General features: G+C 40.8%; 1 protein-coding gene and 1 pseudogene across 3 annotated transcripts in view; one reads left to right on the forward strand and one right to left on the reverse strand.

The window, feature by feature from the left end:
• The window catches only part of LOC127422119 (atypical kinase COQ8B, mitochondrial-like), a 57,584-nt pseudogene extending 46,330 nt beyond the window's left edge, over positions 1 to 11,254 (forward strand).
• The window catches only part of p4ha3 (prolyl 4-hydroxylase, alpha polypeptide III), a 51,630-nt gene that overhangs the window by 20,451 nt on the left and 8,034 nt on the right, over positions 1 to 23,145 (reverse strand). The window contains exons 8-14 of one of the 3 annotated variants that reach the window (XR_007894168.1): positions 23,066 to 23,130; positions 19,562 to 19,721; positions 19,130 to 19,192; positions 18,876 to 18,944; positions 15,906 to 16,002; positions 13,702 to 15,279; positions 4,756 to 4,849 (exon numbers count right to left, since the gene is read on the reverse strand). Coding sequence is in view for 1 of the 3 variants with exons in the window: in XM_051665987.1 (XP_051521947.1) it covers positions 15,209 to 15,279; positions 15,906 to 16,002; positions 18,876 to 18,944; positions 19,130 to 19,192; positions 19,562 to 19,721; positions 23,066 to 23,130 (525 nt within the window). In the remaining 2 variants the exon portion in view is untranslated. Of the gene's footprint in view, positions 1 to 4,755; positions 4,850 to 11,836; positions 15,280 to 15,905; positions 16,003 to 18,875; positions 18,945 to 19,129; positions 19,193 to 19,561; positions 19,722 to 23,065; positions 23,131 to 23,145 lie in introns of those variants that run through there. The other 2 variants (XR_007894169.1, XM_051665987.1) reach the window with 2 other exon arrangements.

Raw genomic sequence — 23,145 nt, forward strand, 5'->3', positions numbered from 1 at the left:
AGCCTGGTTACAATATGCCCGACAATACCTTGACACGCCTCACAGCTTCTGGCACACTGTAATTTGGAGTGATGAGACCAAAATAGAGCTTTATGGTCACAACCATAAGCGCTATATTTGGAAAGGGGTCAATAAGGCCTATAGTGAAAAGAATACCATCCCCACTGTGAAGCATGGTGGTGGCTCACTGATGTTTTGGGGGTGTGTGAGCTCTAAAGGCACGGGGAATCTTGTGAAAATTGATGGCAAGATGAATGCAGCATGTTATCAGAAAATACTGGCAGACAATTTGCATTCTTCTGCACGAAAGCTGCGCATGGGACGCTCTTGGACATTCCAGCATGACAATGACCCTAAGCACAAGGCCAAGTTGACCCTCCTGTGGTTACAGCAGAAAAAGTGAAGGTTCTGGAGTGGCCATCACAGTCTCCTGACGTTAATATCATCGAGCCACTCTGGGGAGATCTCAAATGTGTGGTTCATGCAAGACGACCAAAGACTTCGCATGACCTGGAGGCATTTTGCCAAGACGAATGGGCAGCTATACCACCTGCAAGAATTTGGGGCCTCATAGACAACTATTACAAAAGACTGCACGCCGTCATTGATGCTAAAGGGGGCAATACACAGTATTAAGAACTAAGGGTATGCAGACTTTTGAACAGGGGTCATTTCATTTTTTTCATTGTTGCCATATTTTGTTCTATGATTGTGCCATTCTGTTATAACCTACAGTTGAATATGAATCCCATAAGAAATAAATGTTTTCATGTTTTCTTTAAAAATGGTACATATATTACTAATTCTCCAAGGGTATGCAAACTTTTGAGCACAACTGTAACTTTAATTACATAACTGAACTTAAACATAACAGCCACGTGCATCTCTCTCTCTCTCTCTAACTGGCGTCCCCGGCTCCTCTTTATCCCTCTCCCGGCTGATTGGGCTGATTCAGTGCCGGGCATCCATCATTATGGCCCGGCCATGCCCTCCTCCTCATCACAAGCAGATACTTTCAGTGGAGGAGAGTAGTCACAACCCTCTCTCCACTCATTAATTACATCTGGAGTGTCCAAAAATGATCGATGTTCCACTTCTAAATGTCCAAGTACCTCTGTAAAAAAATGTTTTTTAATACCCTAGTTGATCTTACCCCAGTTCTTTCCCCAAAAGATTCCAAGTTATTGCTTAAAAGATGTCCCAATTTAACGTATCCAGCATCTAGTAAACGTGAGCGCAAATACTCAGAGGATAAAAGTTTTGAGGAGAGAAACTTGTTAAAAAACAGTGGTTCCTCCAACAACCAAATCCCAGCAGATGTATCTGTTGATCTTGATATGTCAAACATCTCCCAAGCCTCCAGAACAGATCTGTAGTATGGAGTGAGATCTAGCAACTCGGTTTCTCTCAACTACATGAGAAAAAATGCCTATCCAGCCAAATTCCACCTGCTCTTCTTAAAAGGACTGTTGCAGTATCAAACCAGGCAAAGTCTCTATTGTAAAGCAGTCTTTGAGCAGCTTGCACTCAAAAAGCCAATACTCTGGACCTGATATCTACCACTCCCAGTCCCCCTTCTTGTACCAGAAGATACAGAGCAAATGATATGATCCATTGTTGTCCTGGCAAAAAAAAAAAAAAAAAAAAAAAAAGACACCAGTTTTCTTTGGATTTCTTACACAAGTCCTGCAGGTGGCTGTAGTACACTGAATTTGTGCCACAGAGCCGAGGCAACCAAATTATTGGCAACCAAAACTCTCCCCCTGTAGGACAACTGGGGTAGCAACAATTTCCATCTAGACAATCAGATGCACACTCTCTCCACCACCCCTTCCCAATTTATCTTTTGAAAATCATTAGAGCCAAAATAAATGCCTAAAATTTTTAACCCTTCGCTACCCCAACTAAGATTCCTGGGCAGCTGTGGTAAATTCTCTAGATGTCTTTGACCTGCCCAGAAAGCCTCGCTTTTATCCCAATTGACTTTAGCTGATGAGGCTCTCATATATAGACAAAGTGCTTCAGACAAAGCTTTAATGTCCTGACCATTATTAACAAAAATTGTCACATCGTCAGCATAAGCGGTATGGGTAATCCTTGAACTCTGAGAGGGACCAGGTATAATGAAACCAGCTGAAGTCTTGCGTATCTTAAAAAGTAACTGTTCAATAGCGATAGTGTACAGTTATCCTGATAAAGGAAAACCCTGCCTTATACCCCTTGTGACTGAAATTGGCCTACTCAACCCACCCCCAACTCTTACAAAACATGACTCATCAGTATTCAGCAATTTCACCCATTTTTCAAACCGTTCACTGAAACCAAATGCTTTCAATACATTAAAAATATAATCATGATCAACCCGATCAAAAGCTTTTTCTTGATCTAAGGATATTAGACCAACTTTCATGTCAAAAACCTTGCAGATGTCCAAGATATCCCGTATTAAAAACAAATGATCCTTTATTGTCCTTTCAGGGAAACAGTATGTTTGATCCTTTTGGACTACCGAATGAAGATATTTTTTAAGCCTATTGGCAAGACATTTCGATAAACTTTGTATTCAGTAGTCAATAAAGCAACAGGTCTTCAATCCTTTAAAAGAGACAGATTCCCCCTTCTTTGGTAATACTGATAACACAGCACGCCGACATAACACAGGCAGATATCCATCATGATAGCATTCACAAACTACCACATAAGTCCCTTCCAATACAGTTCCACAAATATTTGTAAAATTCAGATGGCAATCCATCAATACCAGTCCCGAACCAAGCTGTCCAACCGCAATAGTGAGTTCCTGAAAAGACAACTCAGTTTCCAGGGCAGTTCTAGAGTCAGCATCTAGCCAAGGAAGATCCTGAAAGAGCTGTGTAGCACAGTCAAGAACACAAGTTTCTGCGTTGTAAAGACAATATAAAAGTCCATTGTATGACGGCGCATTTCTATGATGTTAGTGGTCACCTTCCCATTTGGAAGTCGGAAACACACTATCTGTTTTCGTTGTGCCACTGAGCATTCCAAATTTAAAAAGAAAGTACTTGGAGCATCCATATCTGCAGTAGCCATAAAACAAGGTCTAATTAAAGCCCCCTTTACTCTCTCATTAAAAAAAAAAAAAAATCCCCAGCTCTTTCTTCTTCTGTTGCATATTATTACTCAAACCAGAATCTTTTCTGCTAAGAAATTCAGCCTCTATGGAAGAAATACTGGAAGAATTAGCAGTAAGCTGCTTACAAAAAATGTAATGTGTGTCTTCCCAATCTCCCACAACTGTCTTAGATTTACAAAAGTTCCTTTTCTTAATTTCCAATATTGCCAGAAAGTCTCAAAGAGTTTTCAAAAAGTATCATCTTGAAGCAACTTGATGTTGAAGTGCCAATAAGGAGACTTTTTTGAACATTGAGACATGTTCATTGTCAGAGAAACTAAGTGGTGATCAGTGAAACCCAATGGAGTAATAGAACAATCAATGATTCGACTATTAAAATGCATAAACACATCAAATCTGTCCAAACTAGCAGCGCTTACAGGTATATTGTCTTATTCTTGGGTTTTTAATCCTCCACATGTCTAAAAGTTCAGTCGCTCTCATTAATTTTGATAAATAAATAGCAGACTGCATGTGAGGTTCCTCAGTAGTATGATCAATGGCAAATTCTTCTGTACAATTCCAATCTCCTCCTATAACAATGCCATCAAAAGAAACTTGTCTTAATTTATCACTTAAAACATTAAAAAACCTAACTCTCTCATGCCCTATATTTGTTAAATAAACATTTAAAGCATAAAAATAGTCCCATCAATATCAACTTTTGCTACTATAAGGCGACCTTTTATTGGTTCCTCAGTATTTAAAATGGTAACACCCATTTCTGGAGAGAGAGAGAAAAAAAAATAATAAAAAATAATAAAAAATAAAAAAAAAATAAAAAAAATCGCCACTCCTGCACTCAAATTTGTTCCATGACTTAAAACATATTGCCCTTTCCACCACATTCCCCACTCTAGCTCATTATTTACATCAGTATGCGTTTCCTACAGAAAAATGTGTAAATTCTTTTGCTGTATTATTTTAGTGACTGAGGCAAGCTTGCATCTATCCTTCCCACCACTGATGTTAAGTGAGCCCACACTTATATCTCCCATGTAAATAATTAAGAGGGAAACCAAAAAATGAAACCATACCAGCATTAAAGAAAAAGACACCACGTGATGCATAGTTTGGCTAATCGTATAGAAACTTTTTTGTTTTGTCTTTTTCCACTTTTTTCCATTTTCTTAAAGTGGTTGTGTTTTTCTTCAGGTGAAGCAGTTTCTTTTCGCTCAGAAGATCAAAAAGAATTTGAGAAATTCCCTGAGAAAATCCACTCACTGAGTCCCCTTGTGAAGAGGACTCAATATCAAGAAGAGAAGCAGTCTCATCTGACAAAGTATCATCCATCTCAAAGCCCTCATTACTCATGTTGCCAGAGCACAGCTCTTACTTGTTCCTCTCCTGAGCAAATTTACTCACAATACACTCCACTTGATTAGCATTCCTGGTGCATGGCTCCACATTCTCAAAATTTCTACTTTTATACTGTTCACCTGCAGAACCTTCGCTATTACCGCTATTCTCAACTTTATCATCAGCATTAGTACCATGTTCAGAACTCACAGCTTCTATCAAAGATATTATCAAAGATGTATCAAAGATACATTCTCTGTCTGAATGTCTGCGGGTAATTCTGTGTCAATATCAGATGGCCTTACCTTAGATTGACCAGCCTTCTCTTATTGAATGCTGTTTGCTGAGGTCCCTGCCACATCAGTTTCTGCCCTTGACTGAATATTATCATCTCGCTCTCTGTGTGGGCAACCAAACCATTTAATGATTTTGCATTACATTGCATTGCATATGTCATATTGCATTGCGTGTGTGCTCATGCTGAGCCTTGTTGAACTAACCGTGAGAAAAACTGCAGCACCTTTATTACTAAAAACAGTACAGGTTAAGTTAATTAAGCCTGTGAGATCACAAAATAAAATGTAATAAATGAAATAAAATTTAACAAGTTCAGGAAGAACCCTATTAGTATCCCAGATTTTCCAAAGATCATACATTTTGACTATATAATGTAATTTTGTAAATGTGATTTTTAAGTAGAGCATTTATATTTATTTTTTTAAGCGTGAAAGATTTGAAACTCAACTCGGACTCGTGACAAGACTTGAGACTTGACTCAGACTACAACGTTAAAGACTTCAGACTTGACTTGGACTCAAGCTTAAAGACTTCAGACTTCACTCGGACTTCAGATGAAAGACTTGTGAACATCTCTGCCACAACCTTTGAATGGCCTTATTTTGCAATCTAGAAGTCCACAAAGCTTGCCCTGTGCATTTTTTCATAGGATCTCCTGTTTACTAAACATTTATGAAATTATGCCTACTCAGTGCCCCCAAAAATTTAGTTTTGATTAATGAATCATGTCGTAAATAAATAGACAATTATTATTGCCATTATATGCATGCTGTTTAGCCAGAGGGGAACTGGCCCCCACATTGAGCCTGGTTTCTCCCAAGGTTATGTTTTTCTGAATAGAATCAACATGAAAGTAAAAGCAGCTTTTCTTACAACTTGATTATGATTATGACAACTGATTATCTGAGCTCTGCCCCTTTAGGTGCACGGTTTTCCTATATAAGTGGGCGCTCAGTCACCATTTCTTCAGAATTTTCTGACTGAGGGACAAAAGTGAGTCACTTGTATTATGAAACTCTGTAGAAGTAGTCGCAATGTCTCATTCCCTGCATCTCAGGGAACCGAGGTTACATGTGTAACTGGAGATGTTCCCTTTTGATTCAGTTCACTCGACATTGCTGTAAGCACTATGGGGAATGATTTCCTATCACCCTGCACTGTGACATCACAATCCCAGAGTTATAACACTAAATAGAGATATTCATAAGGAGTCACAGGCCACAGGCCGATGACTTATAAGTCATATTTAAGTGTATATGAATAGTCTTACGTGGCGGACGGCAGATTGAATTTAATGTAGTCTGAAATTTATATGAACCATATAGGTATACACAGTATGGTTATTAACCCTCTCACAAGATGGTTGGAAAAGTAGGTTTTATTTCTTATGGGAGTGTTTATGACTTTTAAAGGGGCAGTTCAACAGCATGTATTAGGTGGCTGTGTTGATTATAGTCGGTAGCCCACTCATAATAAGGGCTTGGTCTCACCCACTTGATTGTAAGAAGTGCGCTATACAGAGAGGACTTTTGAGGAGATGGATGCCACATCCAGGTTATAAAATCTCACAAACATATTTTGTGAGGACCATCCTGCTGCCAAACATATGTCCTGTAAGGACACACCTTTGGCCACGCCCATGACGAGGCCATGCCTCTGGTTGAATGCGCTTTGACACCAATAGGGCAAATCGTAATCCCCGATTCGTAAGTGAGGGCGATCGCATCAATGATCTAGTGAGAGAGCCTTTGTTTGGAGACGGACATTAATTTTGTGTGTCCATCATAACAAATAAAGAGCTGATCTGACAGCCTAAACTGACGGGTGCGCTCGACATATGTATGCAATGTCCACACCGTGCATAACATATGCACAGATTGCTCTTCATCCGAATTAAACGGTGGAGAAAAAAAGGCTTGAAGGGCATTGATGAAACTTTAGGTACGTAGCCTTTTCTAGGTTTAATGGTGGCTTTTGACAGATCTGGACCAAACTCCAGGCATGAGCTGTCAGTCAACACCGGCAGCATGTCACCCACTCTTTTAAATGAGGCCAAATCCAATAGTAGTGCATTTTTTAAGGAAAGCACCCGCAGCTCAATAGATTCCAATGGCTCGAACAGGGAGTTTGTGAGTGCTTTCAGCACCAGATTTAAGTTCCAAGTCGGCACCATAGCAGGGCGAGGGGGGTTCAAGCGCCTCGCTCCCCTAAGGAATTTTTATGACTAGATTATGTTTGCCTATCTAAGAGCCAGCCTCCAGGGCATGTATGCTGAGATAGTCACTACATAAACCTTGAGTGTTGACAGGGTAAATCCACCATCCAGTCGCTCTTGAAGGAATGTCAAAATCTCAGCTATGTGGCAATTCACTAGGTTTTTACTATGTGAAGAGCACCAATTTGCAAACACATGCCAATTAAGTGTATAGAGGCGTCTTGTGGACGGTGCTCTAGCCTGTAAAATAGTGTTCATCACCGACTGAGCCAATTCTGGTTCATCCGATGTGCTCCGTTCAGGGTCCACACATGTAGGTTCCACAGCTCTGGCTGGGGATGCCAAATCATGAAGGTCTCACCTCAGTGGTATTTCCCATGGAGGGCCATCTAATACAGGGGTCGGCAACCTTTTTGACACGGAGTGCCATTTTTTATTTTCCTAGTTAATGGCTGTGCCGACGTCCCCCCTAATTTTTTTGTTTTATTCTATAAACTACTGACAACATTTCTCCAAAATTCCAAATACAAATATTGTCATTTAGAGCATTTATTTGCAGAAAATGACAACTGATCAAAATAACAAAAAAGATGGTGTTTTCAGACCTCAAATAATGCAAAGAAAACAAGTTCATATTAATTTTTAAACAACACAATATTAATGTTTTAATTTAGGAAGAGTTCAGAAATCAGTATTTGCTGGAATAACCCTGATTTTCAATCCCAGTTTTCATGTGTCTTTGTACGCTTTCCACCAGTCTCACATTGCTGACTTTATGCCACTCCTGGCACAAAGATTCAAGCAGGAATTCATCAGACACTGGAATGGAATATCGCATATCGCGGCGCCGTTTTGCGGCCCTCTTCAGCCTTGTTTCTCAGCCGGCCCACCGGGAAAAGTTCCGGTTCTCCCTATGGACAGTCCGCCCCTGTGTAGAGTTACTGATTTAAGAAGCATTTGGAGTAGTCGCTTAATTTTTCCAGAGCTGTATATATATGTGCATGTATGTGATTTTCCGAAGTTTGAGTCCACTTGTGAAAATGCTTCTATTTTGCATTTTTCTAATTTAATAGTTTATTATTATTATTATTATTATTACAAATGATATTATCAGCATAACAGTTTGAGTGAAAACCCGATGATTATGATATAATCATGATCCTGCCTGTGAATCTTCACAATGCTTTAATGAAAGAAAACCTGTCCTTTTATACTAAATGAGTTACAGTTAATGTCACAAATTTGCTTATTTGATTACTGATCATGAAATTTTGTGCAATCTTAAATATTCCTTATGTTATGTCATACTACATTTTCAAAATCACACAGAGGGGTAATTACTAGCATGCAAGCAACAGTGAGAGTGAAGTTTTTCGCACCTGCATTCCAATCTACAGCTTGACATAATCCTTCCTGATGATCACGCAGCGTTTTCATCAGCTGAATCGGAGACTAAACACTATTCAAGTGTGACGAGACTCATGCTGTGCATGCAAGCCATTCATGCATTATAAACTGATCAACTATTTAGCCATTTTCGGCGAATCAAACCTACAGAATCCTAAAACTTTATTTCCAGGTTTAATTTATATTTTGATAAGACTCAGATTTTTATGTTTTCTCTTTTAATCGATTAATGTAATTTTGAGTGTGACCATGATTTAAGGAGGGTGTACCTGATGCTGGGTTGGAAATCTCAAGGATTAATAGTGATGTTTTCCTTGTTACATCACGTGTTGTTCTGAAAACAGAAAGAAATGAATGAAACGCGTTATGTAGGCTGTCATACGCGCAGCGTGACTGAAGCAAAGCAGGCGAGTTTAACCGCGTGATTAACCGAACCTGAAGGCTGCCAGCTCGTGATGCGCGAATGGCTTGTCCGTGCTGCACGAGTCTGTTGGGTATAATGCTGTCTGATCACATTTTAACTTTTTGTTCAGTCTCCCATTCAGCTCATGAAAACATGCTGTGTGATCATGAGGAATGATTACATCAAGATGTAGATTGGAATGCAGGTGCGGAATTTCATCTAAATAAAACAGTCTACTCCTCTCTCGCTGCTGCTGGCGTGCCAGTGATTACCCCACCGCACGCCAATGCTGGCACGTGTGCCATAGGTTGCCGACCCCATGTCTAATATTTCTATCATCTCCGGAAACCAGAACTGATCAGGCCATTTCGGCACAATTAACAGAACTGTTTCCATGTCCACTCAGACTTTGCTGATAACAGAATGAAGGAGGTGCACCAAAACGTATACTTGCATTTTGCCGGCCATTTGTGAGCCAGCGCGTCCACGCCCAGTGGGGCATGGGACATAGTGTACCAAAGTGGACAGTAGGCATTCTCCATGGAGGCGAATAGATAGACTTCCGCTTTGCAGAATATTTCCCAAATCCTCATCACTGTCTGAGGATGAAGTCTCCATTCCCCTAGTAATGCTCCCTGGTGTGACAATAGCCACTCTGAAAATCAGACGGCCCAGGACATGTGTCGCACGCAATGAGAGGAGATGACGCCCACTCCATTGGAGGAGGCGTTGTGTCATGCTCATTAATTGTGGCGATCGGAGTATGGCATTTATGCATTTAAGACCTGGTGATTTATGTATGCCACTACTGTTGTGTTGTACGAACGAATCAGAAAGGTTGATGTGCCACGCCGTTTCGCACCTGTCCAGGTGCCGAAATACGGGTGTCCATTGCACACCATGCCCCAACCTGTGTTGGATGCATCTGTGGTCACCACTTTTCTGCTGAAAATTTGACCAAGCATAACACCCTGTTGGTAGAAGGCCTGCATTGTCCATGGTGCTATAGCAGTGGCGAATCACTGTGATGCGCATGCGCCCGAGGCTATAGGTGCGATGTGGAATGTGTCGCTTGAGCCAGTACTGAAGAGGTCTTATGTGTAACAGACCTAACGGTATGATGCCAGATGTTGCCACCATAAAACCCAGTCATTTCAGAGAATGCTTCAGTGGCAATGTTTTCCCCAGTTTTAACTGAGACTGACTCCAAAGAATGATCTGTATGCACTCATTCGTGAGGCGCATGCTCACGGAGTCAAGACGAACTCCTAAAAAGGATATTTGCCTGCTGGGAAAAAATGTGCTTTTCGCCTAGTTGACATTTAGACCCAGATCTTTCAGATGGCAAAGCAGCAAGTCTCTGTGTTCGTTCAGTAGTGCCTCTGATTGGGCTAGTAATAACCAATCGTCGAGGTAATTCAAAACACGCACACCATTCATTTTCATTGGGGAGAGCGCCACATTGGTACATTTCGTGAATGTGCAGGGAGCCAGAGACACACCAAAAGGAAGGACTTTGAATTGATATGCAGTTCCCTCAAACGCAAATCTCAAAAACTGCCTGTGACATGGTGCAATTAGTACATGAAAGTATGCGTCTTTCAGATCTATTGACACAAACCAGTCCTGAGGACGGATGTGCGTTAAGATCTGTTTCCGAGTTAATATTTTGAATGGGTGCTTCAGGAGTGCACGATTCAAGCATCTCAGATCTAGAATGGGCGGAAGCTCATCGTCTTTCTTCAGAACGAGAAAATAACTGCTGTAAACCCCGCTGTGTGTGAGTCACAGTCTGGGACAGTCTCTATCACGTTTTTTGCGAGGATTGCAAAATGCCGGTGAAGCGAGGTGGCCAGCGTACAAACTGAATCATACAACCATGCTTGACTGTTTTTAACACTCAGTCTGACAAGCCTGTGAGGGCTCGCCATGGATTCGCGAAGCGGGACAGTGGGCTTATTGATTCGCTCACTATAGGAAAGCGGTTGAGCATAATGTGTTGGGAGTATGATACGTGAGTGTTCTTCCCTCAGAACGATGTAAATCCTAGAGCGTAATGTCCAGAGATTCATGCCCTCGCATTGAGGGCAGTCTGTCTCCATGAGAGCTGCTTGTGCGTGGGCACATCAGGCGTCGGGACGTGCCGTTCGCAAAGGGAACACTTTTGGAACAACATCTTTAAAAAGACACATATCATGCAAGCGGCTCTTTAGTTAATATTGTACATACAGATCTATTGACACAAACTATTGTCTATGTGATCTATTGTCACACTGAGCTTCCGCCCATTCTAGATCTGAGATGCTTGAATCGTGCAAAGGATAAGTATCTCCAGCCGGAGCGCTGTGAGAAGCAGTTAGGAGTTTTGCTGAAGCGTCGCGTTGATCAACAACGAGCGTCTGAAGTGAAGAACCCGTTCACCGAAAGCGTCTTTGACAGCGATGTGGAGAACTATTCACCGGAACACACAGGGGAGTGGTAAGTCTCTTGGTGCAGGCGCTGAGCGCAGGCGACAAGTTGTCCTGTTCGTGTCTTGCCGAGAAGGTCTGTCCTCTGTAAGTGCATCTCGATGGCGAAGCAGAGAGGGTTCCAAGATGAAGACGAACTTCGCAGTCTTGAAGGAAAAAAATTCTGAAGAAATGGTGACTGAGCACCCGCTTATATAGGCCGACTGCACGCCTACAGGGGCGGGGCTCAGACACCATTGCCAATCAGAGGATTGGCATGACTGTATAAGGGTTTCAACAAGGTTGTGTAGAAGGACACTCGAGTGAACTGATTCAAAAGGGAACACAAATTAAGGAACTGCTTTGGAACACAAGGTGAAGTAAATTATTCAAACAGGTTTCTGGCCAAGAGCTTTATCTAAAGTAAATGATATCTGTTACTCAACAGCGGATAAAAAAAAAAAAGATGTTAGTGGTTCTGTTTGCCACTTACCAACTCAGTAGCGAAAGACAGAAGATAAAAGCTGCTTTATTATATAAAATATATAATTTATTTTATAATCACAATTACAATAACGACAACAAAAACTGGAGAGTTTCAGAAAGCAAGGCATGTAACTCTGGGTAGCTTAATGGGGAATCTCCAGAGGTGGGAGCAAGTCACCCATGTGCATAGAAGTCCATACCTTGAAGTCCAGTCAAGTGTCAAGTATGCACTGCATACAGTCAAGCAAAACAAGTCAAGTCAGTGGTTCACCTCAAGCAAATCATCCTGCTAATAGTCAAGTCGAGTTAAATCAGTACAAAACAGAATCAAGGAGAGAGATTATATAACTTATGTATTTTCCCCCAAGGAATTATGGATTTCCTCTATTATACTGTTGTGACGAGGAGGAGGGCATGGCCGGGCTGTGATGGAGCTTTGCCGGCGCTGAATCAGCTGATCAGTGGGAGAGCGAGATAAAGGGCAGTCGGAGACACCGGTTCGAGAGAGAGAGACACACGTGGCCACGTTGCATGAGTGTCTGTGTTTGTTTTAAGTTAAGTTTGACATTAAAACTTTACGTTTACTGTTCAGCCAGTTCCCGCCTCCTCCTTGCCCATCCTTGAACTGTTACAGTGGAACAAACACAGGCACACATGCATCACGGCGGCATGCGTCTCTCTCTCTCTCTAATTGGCATCTCCGGCTGCCCTTTATCTCACACTCCCGCTGATCAGCTGATTCAGCGCCGGCCGTGCTCAATCACGGCCCGGCCACGACCTCATCGTCGTCACAATTGTACATGCATATCTTATAACTACATTAATATTTGAAAATGGTTGAGTATACCAGTTTTCCTTTTCTTCACAAAATGCTTGCTGGTTTAATGTTTTACAACAGTCCATAAATTGCAACAAAAATTCAGTCTACATTAACATCTACTAAAATTTGATCCTACATTTTTTTGCATTTACAGAAGATCAGCTTTGACAAGATTTTGTCACCTGAGGTTGCGCTAGAAAAAAAAATTCATCCATCACTATGACAGAGTGATATTTGTTTTCAAATATAGGTTTGCTGTTTGGTGGACATGATTTGCCAGAGTGTAAAATTACAGGCATTTTTATTTACTATAGATGTACTATGAACATGACACAGTATGTAACTTACTGTAATGCTGTATATAATACAAATTATAAATTATCAAAACAATTATAACCAAATAAATTTACAATTACATAATTTTGGAAAGAAATGTTAAAATATAGTTAAAATATACTATACCCTTGGGGTGTAGTAGTGAACTAAACTTATTCATATGCCAATAAACAAACACAATATCCCTGATGTCAGCTCACTACCTCCCAGCACTCAGTTCCTACAAAACAGTCTTGCTGGTGGGCCATAACTAGGATTCCATTCAATAATGCCAAATCAAGTCAAGTCGTTTTTATTTGTATAGCGCTTTTCACAACACACATCATTCCAAAGCAGCTTTACAAAAAATGATGCTTCAACAGCTGTAATGTAATGTCTTCGAGTCATAATAGTGTGGTTTAAAAAAAAAAAGAAAAAAAAGACATGATTGTAAAATGTGCCTTAAAATAAATAATCGAAAATAATTATATTTATATTAGACTCCCAGTGAGCAAGCTTAAGGGGACTGTGGCAAGGAACACAAAACTCCATAAAATGCTGGTTAAAGGACAAAAATAACCTTGGGGAAAACCAGGCTCACTGTGGGGGCCAGTTCCCCTCTGGCTAAACAGCATGAATATAATGCCAATATTTGTTATTTATGTGTAGTACATGTCAAAATTTAAAATGAGTAAACTAAGTAAGTTTTAGGGGCCAATGTTTAAACAAAAAATATATTGTATTAACTGTAAAATTAATGACTAATGTCTTAGAACAAACATTCTTAATTAACTGCGGAAGTGCAAACAGATGCATTGTCTATAGTTATTTGGCGGATGAAGGCTGCAATTAATTTATTACCTATGTATTCCATTTTAAGAGTGTAGTCCATCCTTTGACCAAGGTGATGCAGGCAGAGGCCAGTAAGGTGCGCTGCAGTTCAACTGTAAGCTTGTGGCAGATTCATTCCTAGTGGAGTCCATCGTAAGTCCAAGTTTCAGGCAGTGTCCAGTGAAGTATCCCATGTCTGACGGTTGGTGCTGGCATTAGTTCATCCTCTGTGAAGTCCATCATAGTAGACTGAAGTGATATCTGGCTGGCACAGGCTGCAGTTAGTTGTCATCACTCAGCAACACGTAGTAGTGGGAGTTGGACACCATGCAGGACCAGAGCTGGATCTGGCAGGCTCTGGTAGCCTCAGGATATCCCGAGGTTAAGACAGGGAAACTAACAGAATATTATTAGCGTAGATGCAATTCACTTTAAAACAGGATTATAGAATATGAGATGTGTTTCCGGCAGACCTAACTAATGCAGCCTAACTACGAGTTGATAGATAAATTAGGTGTATGCCTGGCTGAAAAGATGAGTCTTTAGTCTAGACTTAAACTGAGAGTGTGTGTCTGAGTCACGAACAAAGCTAGGAAGACTTCCATAGTTTAGGAGCCAAATAGGAAAAGGATCCACCTCCTTTTGTGGATTTTGATATTCTAGGTATTATTAACAGGCCAAAATTATGCTTCTTAGTGAACGTGATGGAAGCTCACATAAGTACTGTGGAGCTAGACCATTCAAGGCTTTGTAAGTAGTTAGATGTATTTTAAAATGAATACGTAATTTAACAGGTAGCCAATGTAGCGACGCCAAGATTGGGCTGATATGATCTTAATGCACTTTGCATGCCATTTTTAATGATAAAATCATCAAGTTGCATCCTGACATTGTGAAACGGCTGACTCAGGATGAATTATTGCTGATTTTAATTTTGTTTGCTTTGCAGGTTCCAAGCAACTCCTAGCCACATGTGCAGATGTTTTCTGAGTCAAAAGATACTATAGGACACATACAAGTGTACAAACCGTGCACAAATGCTCAAGTGGATGAATTATTGTAATTGTAATTATAAGAACGGATTTTAAATAGTTTGTCAGAACACCTGTTCTCTAAAACTACATCAAACAAATCAACATTACACAGTCATGTAAACATCTGTATTTTCCATTTTCATCATATATCTGGGCACCTGGAAAGAAGGAACAAGAGGTCAGCTTGCCTTTAGGGCTGCTTGCTAAAGGACTCCCCAACACACACACACACACACACACACACACACACACACACACACACACACACACACACACACACACACACACACACACACCGGCAGTCCCTCTTTTTCCCAGTGCTCTTTAGACCTCCATGAAAATGATCCATGTAGGGTCTAAAATCACCTATGAAGGCCGGTGGCAGCTCTCGACTGCTTTCGCCTTTCATTGTCAGCTTTTAATTCCCCCTCTAGCCTCTGTTATTCCTTTATGGTGATTGATTCTTGTATTCCAAGTGGTTCAAGACCCTTCTTTTATTCCCTTCACTCCTCAGGATTGAGGCTACAACGTCGCCGGAACTCCTGCCCATACTCATGAACCCACTTATTGGCAACTGGGGGGAAAAACACGGTTGTGTATCAGAATTACATTTTTGTTTATAACTTAAGTCACATGTAACACCATACACAAGGTACAAATGCTAACAATACCACAGCAGAGGATTATGCAACAATTCTAATTTGTTAGTGCATCTGCATAACAAATTTGTGATCCACAATATCTTGTCCCTGCTTGACATTGGATAAAAATTTTTAGCAACAAAAAGCATAATCATGTTACTAATTGTGACTTAAAAACAGCAATGTTGAGCAGACTCAAGCTGGGGAAATACAAAACTGAACACACTTCTCCCGAATAAACAGAAATAATGTACATTTGAATAATAGTGTTTGTTATACCCTGCTTATCTAACTCACTGAGAAAAACTAGGGTAACCAATGAGGGTAAGAATAAGGCAGTTGCCATTTAAAATAATTAATTAGCAATGATTTAAAGTTGTTAATAATTAAAAGCTCCCAATTTATTGAAGGTTAAGATTTTTCCTTTCCCATAGTTTTCTGCCAGATTTTCATTGAAATTCATCTCTTTTTTTATAATACCCAAATACTAAAAACACTTTTTAGCTCAATTCTTTCTTTGGGTTGATAAATAAGAAATCATATAATACAACAATCATACCCCACTTATCGCCAACAATGACTGGACAGCCAGCATGAAGAGTGTTGCCATTTCCTTGTCCATTTCTATAAAGATTCCACCAGAAGAGAGCAGCATTCTGGGATTGAGGCAGAATGTAAATGAAAACGTATTGACAAATACACTCTGACGTCATCAACAAATACAGAAGTTCCCTTACAAATAGGTAATTTGGATGCTGTGTCAGTAGCTGATTCTATGGAGCACCTCCCAGGGGCGGTGACCTTGAAATCCCATACTATCATGTCAGTTTGATTGGCTGGTTTCACCTGACACTCCGCCCCATGTTTACATCATCATGGGCATAGAAACCAGGGCCATTGACACACCATCAGAATTTTCCTCTTTCAAGGAAGTGTAGATATCTCTTGTGCTCTGAAACCCTTAACCAGCTCTATTCTTCTCCCTGCATGCTCCAGCAAAGCACCACCACTTCGAAAGCACTTCCTTGTTTGCAGTGTGTTTACACTGCACTCCAAAATGAGCAAATTGAAGCAAACTAAAAGAGTCACTTGCTGAAACACGTCTTTTTAAAGACAGCACATATTTTGCAAGTGTTTTCAACCTTCTGAGCGATCCATTCCTGTATCTGATGGACACAAGCTCTGTTTTTTATTTTTGGGCCTAGCTCACACTGAAGCAGTGCTCGTAATGTCTGATTGTGTTCATTGAGAAAGCATGGAGCTCAAGACGCTGCGCTCGCATCTCGCTTTCATTGAGAAAGTGGAAGCCGATCCCTCTCCCTCCCATTTCTCTCCTTCTGTGTCTCCCGAGGGAACACATAAAGGAGGGGCGCTTTGAGGAGAATTTTGTCACCGGCACAAGCCTTGCGCACCTCTGTTACTGCATTTAGAGCTTTTTCTCCCATGCGGTTCGCCCGTGATGACCTTTGCCCTAAGATTGATGTGCATGGTTCAATATATATACAGGTGCATCTCAATAAATTAGAATGTCGTGGAAAAGTTCATTTATTTCAGTAATTCAACTCAAATTGTGAAACTCGTGTATTAAATAAATTCAATGCACACAGACTGAAGTAGTTTAAGTCTTTGGTTCTTTTAATTGTGATGATTTTGGCTCACATTTAACAAAAACCCACCAATTCACTATCTCAAAAAATTAGAATACATCATAAGACCAATAAAAAAAACATTTTTAGTGAATTGTTGGCCTTCTGGAAAGTATGTTCATTTACTGTATATGTACTCAATACTTGGTAGGGGCTCCTTTTGCTTTAATTACTGCCTCAGTTTGGCGTGGCATGGAGGTGATCAGTTTGTGGCACTGCTGAGGTGGTATGGAAGCCCAGGTTTCTTTGACAGTGGCCTTCAGCTCATCTGCATTTTTTGGTCTCTTGTTTCTCATTTTCCTTCTTGACAATACCCCATAGATTCTCTATGGGGTTCAGGTCTGGTGAGTTTGCTGGCCAGTCAAGCACACCAACACCATGGTCATTTAACCAACTTTTGGTGCTTTTGGCAGTGTGGGCAGGTGCCAAATCCTGCTGGAAAATGAAATCAGCATCTTTAAAAAGCTGGTCAGCAGAAGGAAGCATGAAGTGCTCCAAAATTTCTTGGTAAACGGGTGCAGTGACTTTGGTTTTCAAAAAACACAATGGACCAACACCAGCAGATGACATTGCACCCCAAATCATCACAAACTGTGGAAACTTAACACTGGACTTCAAGCAACTTGGGCTATGAGCTTCTCCACCCTTCCTCCAGACTCTAGGACCTTGGTTTCCAAATGAAATACAAAACTTGCTCTCATCTGAAAAGAGGACTTTGGACCACTGGGAAACAGTCCAGTTCTTCTTCTCCTTAGCCCAGGTAAGACGCCTCTGATGTTGTCTGTGGTTCAGGAGTGGCTTAACAAGAGGAATACGACAACTGATGCCTTGACCCAGCCTCAGTCCATTCCTTGTGAAGTTCACCCAAATTCTTGAATCGATTTTGCTTGACAATCCTCATAAGGCTGCGGTTCTCTCTGTTGGTTGTGCATCTTTTTCTTCCACACTTTTTCCTTCCACTCAACTTTCTGTTAACATGCTTGGATACAGCACTCTGTGAACAGCCAGCTTCTTTGGCAATGGATGTTTGTGGCTTACCCTCCTTGTGAAGGGTGTCAATGATTGTCTTCTGGACAACTGTCAGATCAGCAGTCTTCCCCATGATTGTGTAGCCTAGTGAACCAAACTGAGAGACCATTTTGAAGGCTCAGGAAACCTTTGCAGGTGTTTTGAGTTGATTAGCTGATTGGCATGTCACCATATTCTAATTTTTTGAGATAGTGAATTGGTGGGTTTTTGTTAAATGTGATCTAAAATCATCACAATTAAATGAACCAAAGACTTAAACTACTTCAGTCTGTGTGCATTGAATTTATTTAATACACGAGTTTCACAATTTGAGTTGAATTACTGAAATAAATGAAGTTTTCCACGACATTCTAATTTATTGAGATGCACCTGTATATATTTGTATATATTTAATCAATAACTTTGAAAGTATAGAATTTAATATTAAGCCTTAAATGTTTTGTGTTAACATGAGACTAGTATAATAAAATTGCTTGCTAACTTTGAAGTTAAATCCAATCTTTCAACTTCAATGTCATGATAATGTAATGCTATTAAAGGCAGTATCTTTTTCACAACACACACAAGGATAGCAGAAAGGGGCATGACATACTGTAATTATCTGTTAGGTACTATTTACATGAAGCAAACTCCAGTCACAGGAATTATGTCAGTAATGCATAACCAGAAGTGGATCCACACCTAGAAAAGTATTGGTACTTCAACTTTAACAAATACATAAGCCTCACATTTCTGCCTTTAAAACCCTTTGGAATACTGGTCCCATAGACTTATATTGTAAGTGATTTTGGCTTTAAAAAAACACCAAGGGATGAGTGAGAAACTTGAGAAGAATAATGTATGGTATCCTATACCTCCACTACAGGAACACTGAAGTTGGCATAAATAAAGGCTGTACATCCTCCTGCTTCCACAGAGCTCAGCTATAGATGATAGGGAAATAGTCATTAAGTTATGAAGCAGTATATTCAAATTACATATAATTACATTTCTGTTGCTGCTAAATTTTTCCAAACATACACATTGACTTTCTCTCAAACTACATGACAAGGTGTTCTCTTTGGATTAAGAAAGCAAGCAAGCAAAAGCTGAACTATTATTCACTTACATATATCATGAACGTAGCCACTCGATTTCCGGTTTTTAGTTTGTACAATGGGCTGGAGTCAGACTGCCAAAAAACAAAATAATAATAATAATAATTATAATAATATATATAAAAGATTTTTAAAATTACTCTGAAATAAAAACACTGTAATTTCTGTAGATTTTATGAATGTTCCTGTAATGTTCTGAATGTTTTGGAAAATTCATAGTGAAAGAAAATTCAATGAGACATTTACTAATGACACCCTGTTTTTACTATCTTTATAGTCATATTTTCGAGGAAAGTGCAAATAGTAATGAGACATTTTTTATCAAATATTAATCAAGATGGTATTTAAAAGCATACAAAGAATTCAAGAATCTGACATCACATAGTGCTTGTTACTTTCATACTCTCACTTTTGAGTTTTAAAGAGCAATTCTCTTTACTCACTGTGGCATGGTCAAAATGAGGTTCATAGTGTCCTCCAATGCCGTAGTTAACAACTTGGAGGTATTCAGCATAAGGAGGCTGCACATTCAACCCAGTGACCATAGTGATGCGCCGGTCCAACTTGCCCACAACTGCATGAGTTGACTCTTTAAGCCAAGCACTGAAAGATTATTAACAAAAATCATAATGTGACAGCCACCTCACAATCAAACTAAAGCACAGATAGAGGACAATTTATATCATGCCATTACTCAAACATTTTTCCTGCTAAAGAATAACTAATACCTAATATGCCATTTTATTATACAGTTATTTTATAAGTAAACTATGTAGACAATCTAAGCTAAGATGAAATTGTACAGATATTCCAAAGTGTGCTTTCATACATAAATAATAATAAAAAGGTGTTTTTACTGGAGGTCTAAAAAAAAAAAAAAACACACTTTAGAGTGGTTAAGTAATTAACATTTTTCAGGATGAAATAAATAATTAAGAAAAAGATAAAGCATGATTTGAAGAAGAGTTACAGTGTTTTCTGACATTTCATTAAAGGAATAGTTCACCCAAAAATTAAAATCCTGTCATAATTAACTCAAGATCTTGCATTGTTTTTAGCGATAAACACACAAGTTTCCGCCTGAACACACAAACCACTGTAAACAAGCTTCTCTCACAGCACTCATTAACACACAATGGAAGTCACGATTTTTGCTGAAAAACAACTAACATTTTGAGTTGTTTCTCACCAAAAACTATTGATTGCTTTCGGAAGATTTGGAATATAATGCATGAGCCACACAGACTACATTTGGGTTCTTTTTTTAACTTTAAAGTGCAACATGATCACACGGGAACTCGACATGTTGCATCTTAATGTTCCAGTACCCTGCCATTGACCCTATTCTGCTGAGTTACTGACAAGTGCCACCTCCCTTCAGACATATTTGCAGCAATTTAGATGCGTTTGCCTTTTCCTGTGGTGCAATTGATAGCATGTTGTGAGCAGCCTCATAGACACAGGTTCTGATCCCATGGAAACCAGGAAGTAATTAAGTTCACATGATCAATGATGAATGCGAGGTTGCATTTTCCCTCTAAGATTACATTTTTATCCACTGACAGTCAAGTTTAGGGTTGGGGATTGGGTTATGGTGTATGGTTAATACAATATCCATTCTCGTTGCCAGTATTACATAATTTATAACAAAAAACTTGCTTTAGTGCCACTCTATGGACATTTCACCAGGAAACTGGACCTCACATGTGCCCATACTTTCAACAAAACTTCCCGATTCTGCCACTGGGGGCGAGTGGTTTGAATATCGGAAAGTAAAGCCCGATATCAGCTGAACAACTTTTTATCTAATGTAGACGGTGTCACGGTTCCGGCATTTGTGCCAGTACATACTGTTGTTTGTTTTTCTCTCTCCCTCGTGTCTCAAAGTTGGAGCCAGAATGCGTGATCAGTGTTTCCATGGGAACACTGATGTTCCCGGGGAGGCAATGATCATGGCAATGATTTACTCGCCCATTCCACCTGCTTCTCTTTGATTGCACTCCCTACTTATTCCTTGTGTTTCCTCTATTTCTTTGCCAGTTTACTGTTCGTTGTCAAGTGTTAACCGTGCTCTCGTTTAGTTGGAGCTTGCTTGTGTGTCTGTTGGTTGCCTGTCTCTAGAGGTGTGGTTACCTTCCCATTTGCCGTCGCCTTAGCCTGTACTGTTGCCCAATTCCTGTGGAGGAGGATTCCTCGGTCTCTGCCCGCATCTCGGGGGAGAATCTCATCTGGGCTTTGCTTCGCACCACACCTGCTTCAACGGACTCTCTCATCATACTAACACACTCTTCCCTTTGCCCACTGAGCGGCTTATTTTTGACTCTGCTCTCTGCAGCCGGTGCTGGGTGCGCCTGTCCTTATTTGAGTGACTGTCATTAATAAATTCATTGAACTGTTTCCCTCTGCGTTTGGGTCCCTTTGTCTCCCCTCACCCTCTGACAGACTGAATTATAGTATATTTATAATTAAAATTTCTCTCGCTTCATCCGCTCATCACAATGCTGTAAGGGGGTTTAGTGGAAAGGAGGAGGCGAGAACCGGCTTGACAACTTATCTCCGCGTTCCCGGCGTCCCGTGGGGACTCTCCTCCGCCCCTAGTAGCAGCCCTACCAATCCAGGCGGTCGGGGAGTCGCTTCCCTCCTCCCCCCGCGGACGGCGGTCTTCTCTCGACCCCTCCGCGTTCCCTGGGGACGGCAGGGCACTCCTCCGCCCCCGGCAGCGGCTCCCTCGCTCCGGGCGGTCGGGGAGTCCCGTCCCCACTCGCCTCACGGACGGCAGCCGTTCCCCGCGTCCGGGTGGTCGGGCTACTCCTCCCCCGTCGGACAGCAGCGGCGCTCCCCTGGGTGGACGGCAGTGTCGAGGACCCTGCGACGGGAATCCCTCCTCCTTCCCGGGTTTCGGCACCAGTGTAAGGGGGTTCAGTGGAAAGGAGGAGGCGAGAACCAGCTTGACAACTTAAATAACAATTTATTAAACAAAAAACACAACCAAAAACACACAACTAAAAACACACAGTACAGCTGCCTGCAATTCTCTCTCTCTCGAACCGTCATCCCCGGCTGCCTTTATCCCTCGCGCGCCCCATCAGGCTGATTGGGGACCGGGTGTGTCTCATTCCAGCCCGGCCCCGCCCTCCTCGGCTCTACAAATGCATTCTGGGATCACTTACCCAGGGAAGGATACATATGATGCTGCCTTAGAATTTGCCCCAAATGAGGAATCTTATTAGGCAGCATAAATAAGATTCCATTATTGGGAACAGCCTTCGCGTCGGGACTGGGAGCGTGCCTATGATGCCTAAAAATGCCACCTATGGAGGTAAATGTTTTTTTCTGTGTTCCAGGTTGTCTCGCACACGGTCAAGCAGTCAGCCATTCAAAGTATACTCTGTTGACCGCGAGCAAATATGAGCACGTTCGGTGCATTACGACTGCTTTATGATACTCTGTTAGTACAGTCGACGGCAAGTGCACTGACGATGTGCACAAATGAGGACTGTCCGCGTGTTGAGAAAATCTGGGCCGCACATGGACAGTCTGCACAAACTGTGCTGATGATGGAATTTGCGTCATGCATACTGCACGTTCCGATTAAAACACAGGCAACCTAGGTATACTTTGGCCTTAAGAAAGAAAATCAAATGGGTTTAATTCACTTGAAGGTAATATATGACAGAATTTTCATTCAGATTAATTTCATCAACTCTATCATTGTACTACTGAGTTTCATTTGCCATACTAAATCAACAATTATCATAATCAGTGAGGCAAAAAAAATTAAAAATGAAAGTGTGGGGCAATATCCGTAGTTAAGGGGGAAATTTTCCCCCTTTTGTTTTGTTAAATTTTAGGAGTACACAAGCACATAGATGGCTTCAAAGCTAACATATAAGGAGGACTAAAAGCCAATTTGAATTGAATGGGTCTTTAATACAAAATAATTGTACCTCTTGCTGATGCGATATTCTGCAGTGGCCTGATTTACTCCTGATGCCACCACTGATCTTCTTAGCTGAGAAAAATGTGA

Source organism: Myxocyprinus asiaticus, chromosome 31 (genome assembly GCF_019703515.2).
Source record: "Myxocyprinus asiaticus isolate MX2 ecotype Aquarium Trade chromosome 31, UBuf_Myxa_2, whole genome shotgun sequence".
In the NCBI taxonomy this organism is placed as follows: domain Eukaryota; kingdom Metazoa; phylum Chordata; class Actinopteri; order Cypriniformes; family Catostomidae; genus Myxocyprinus; species Myxocyprinus asiaticus.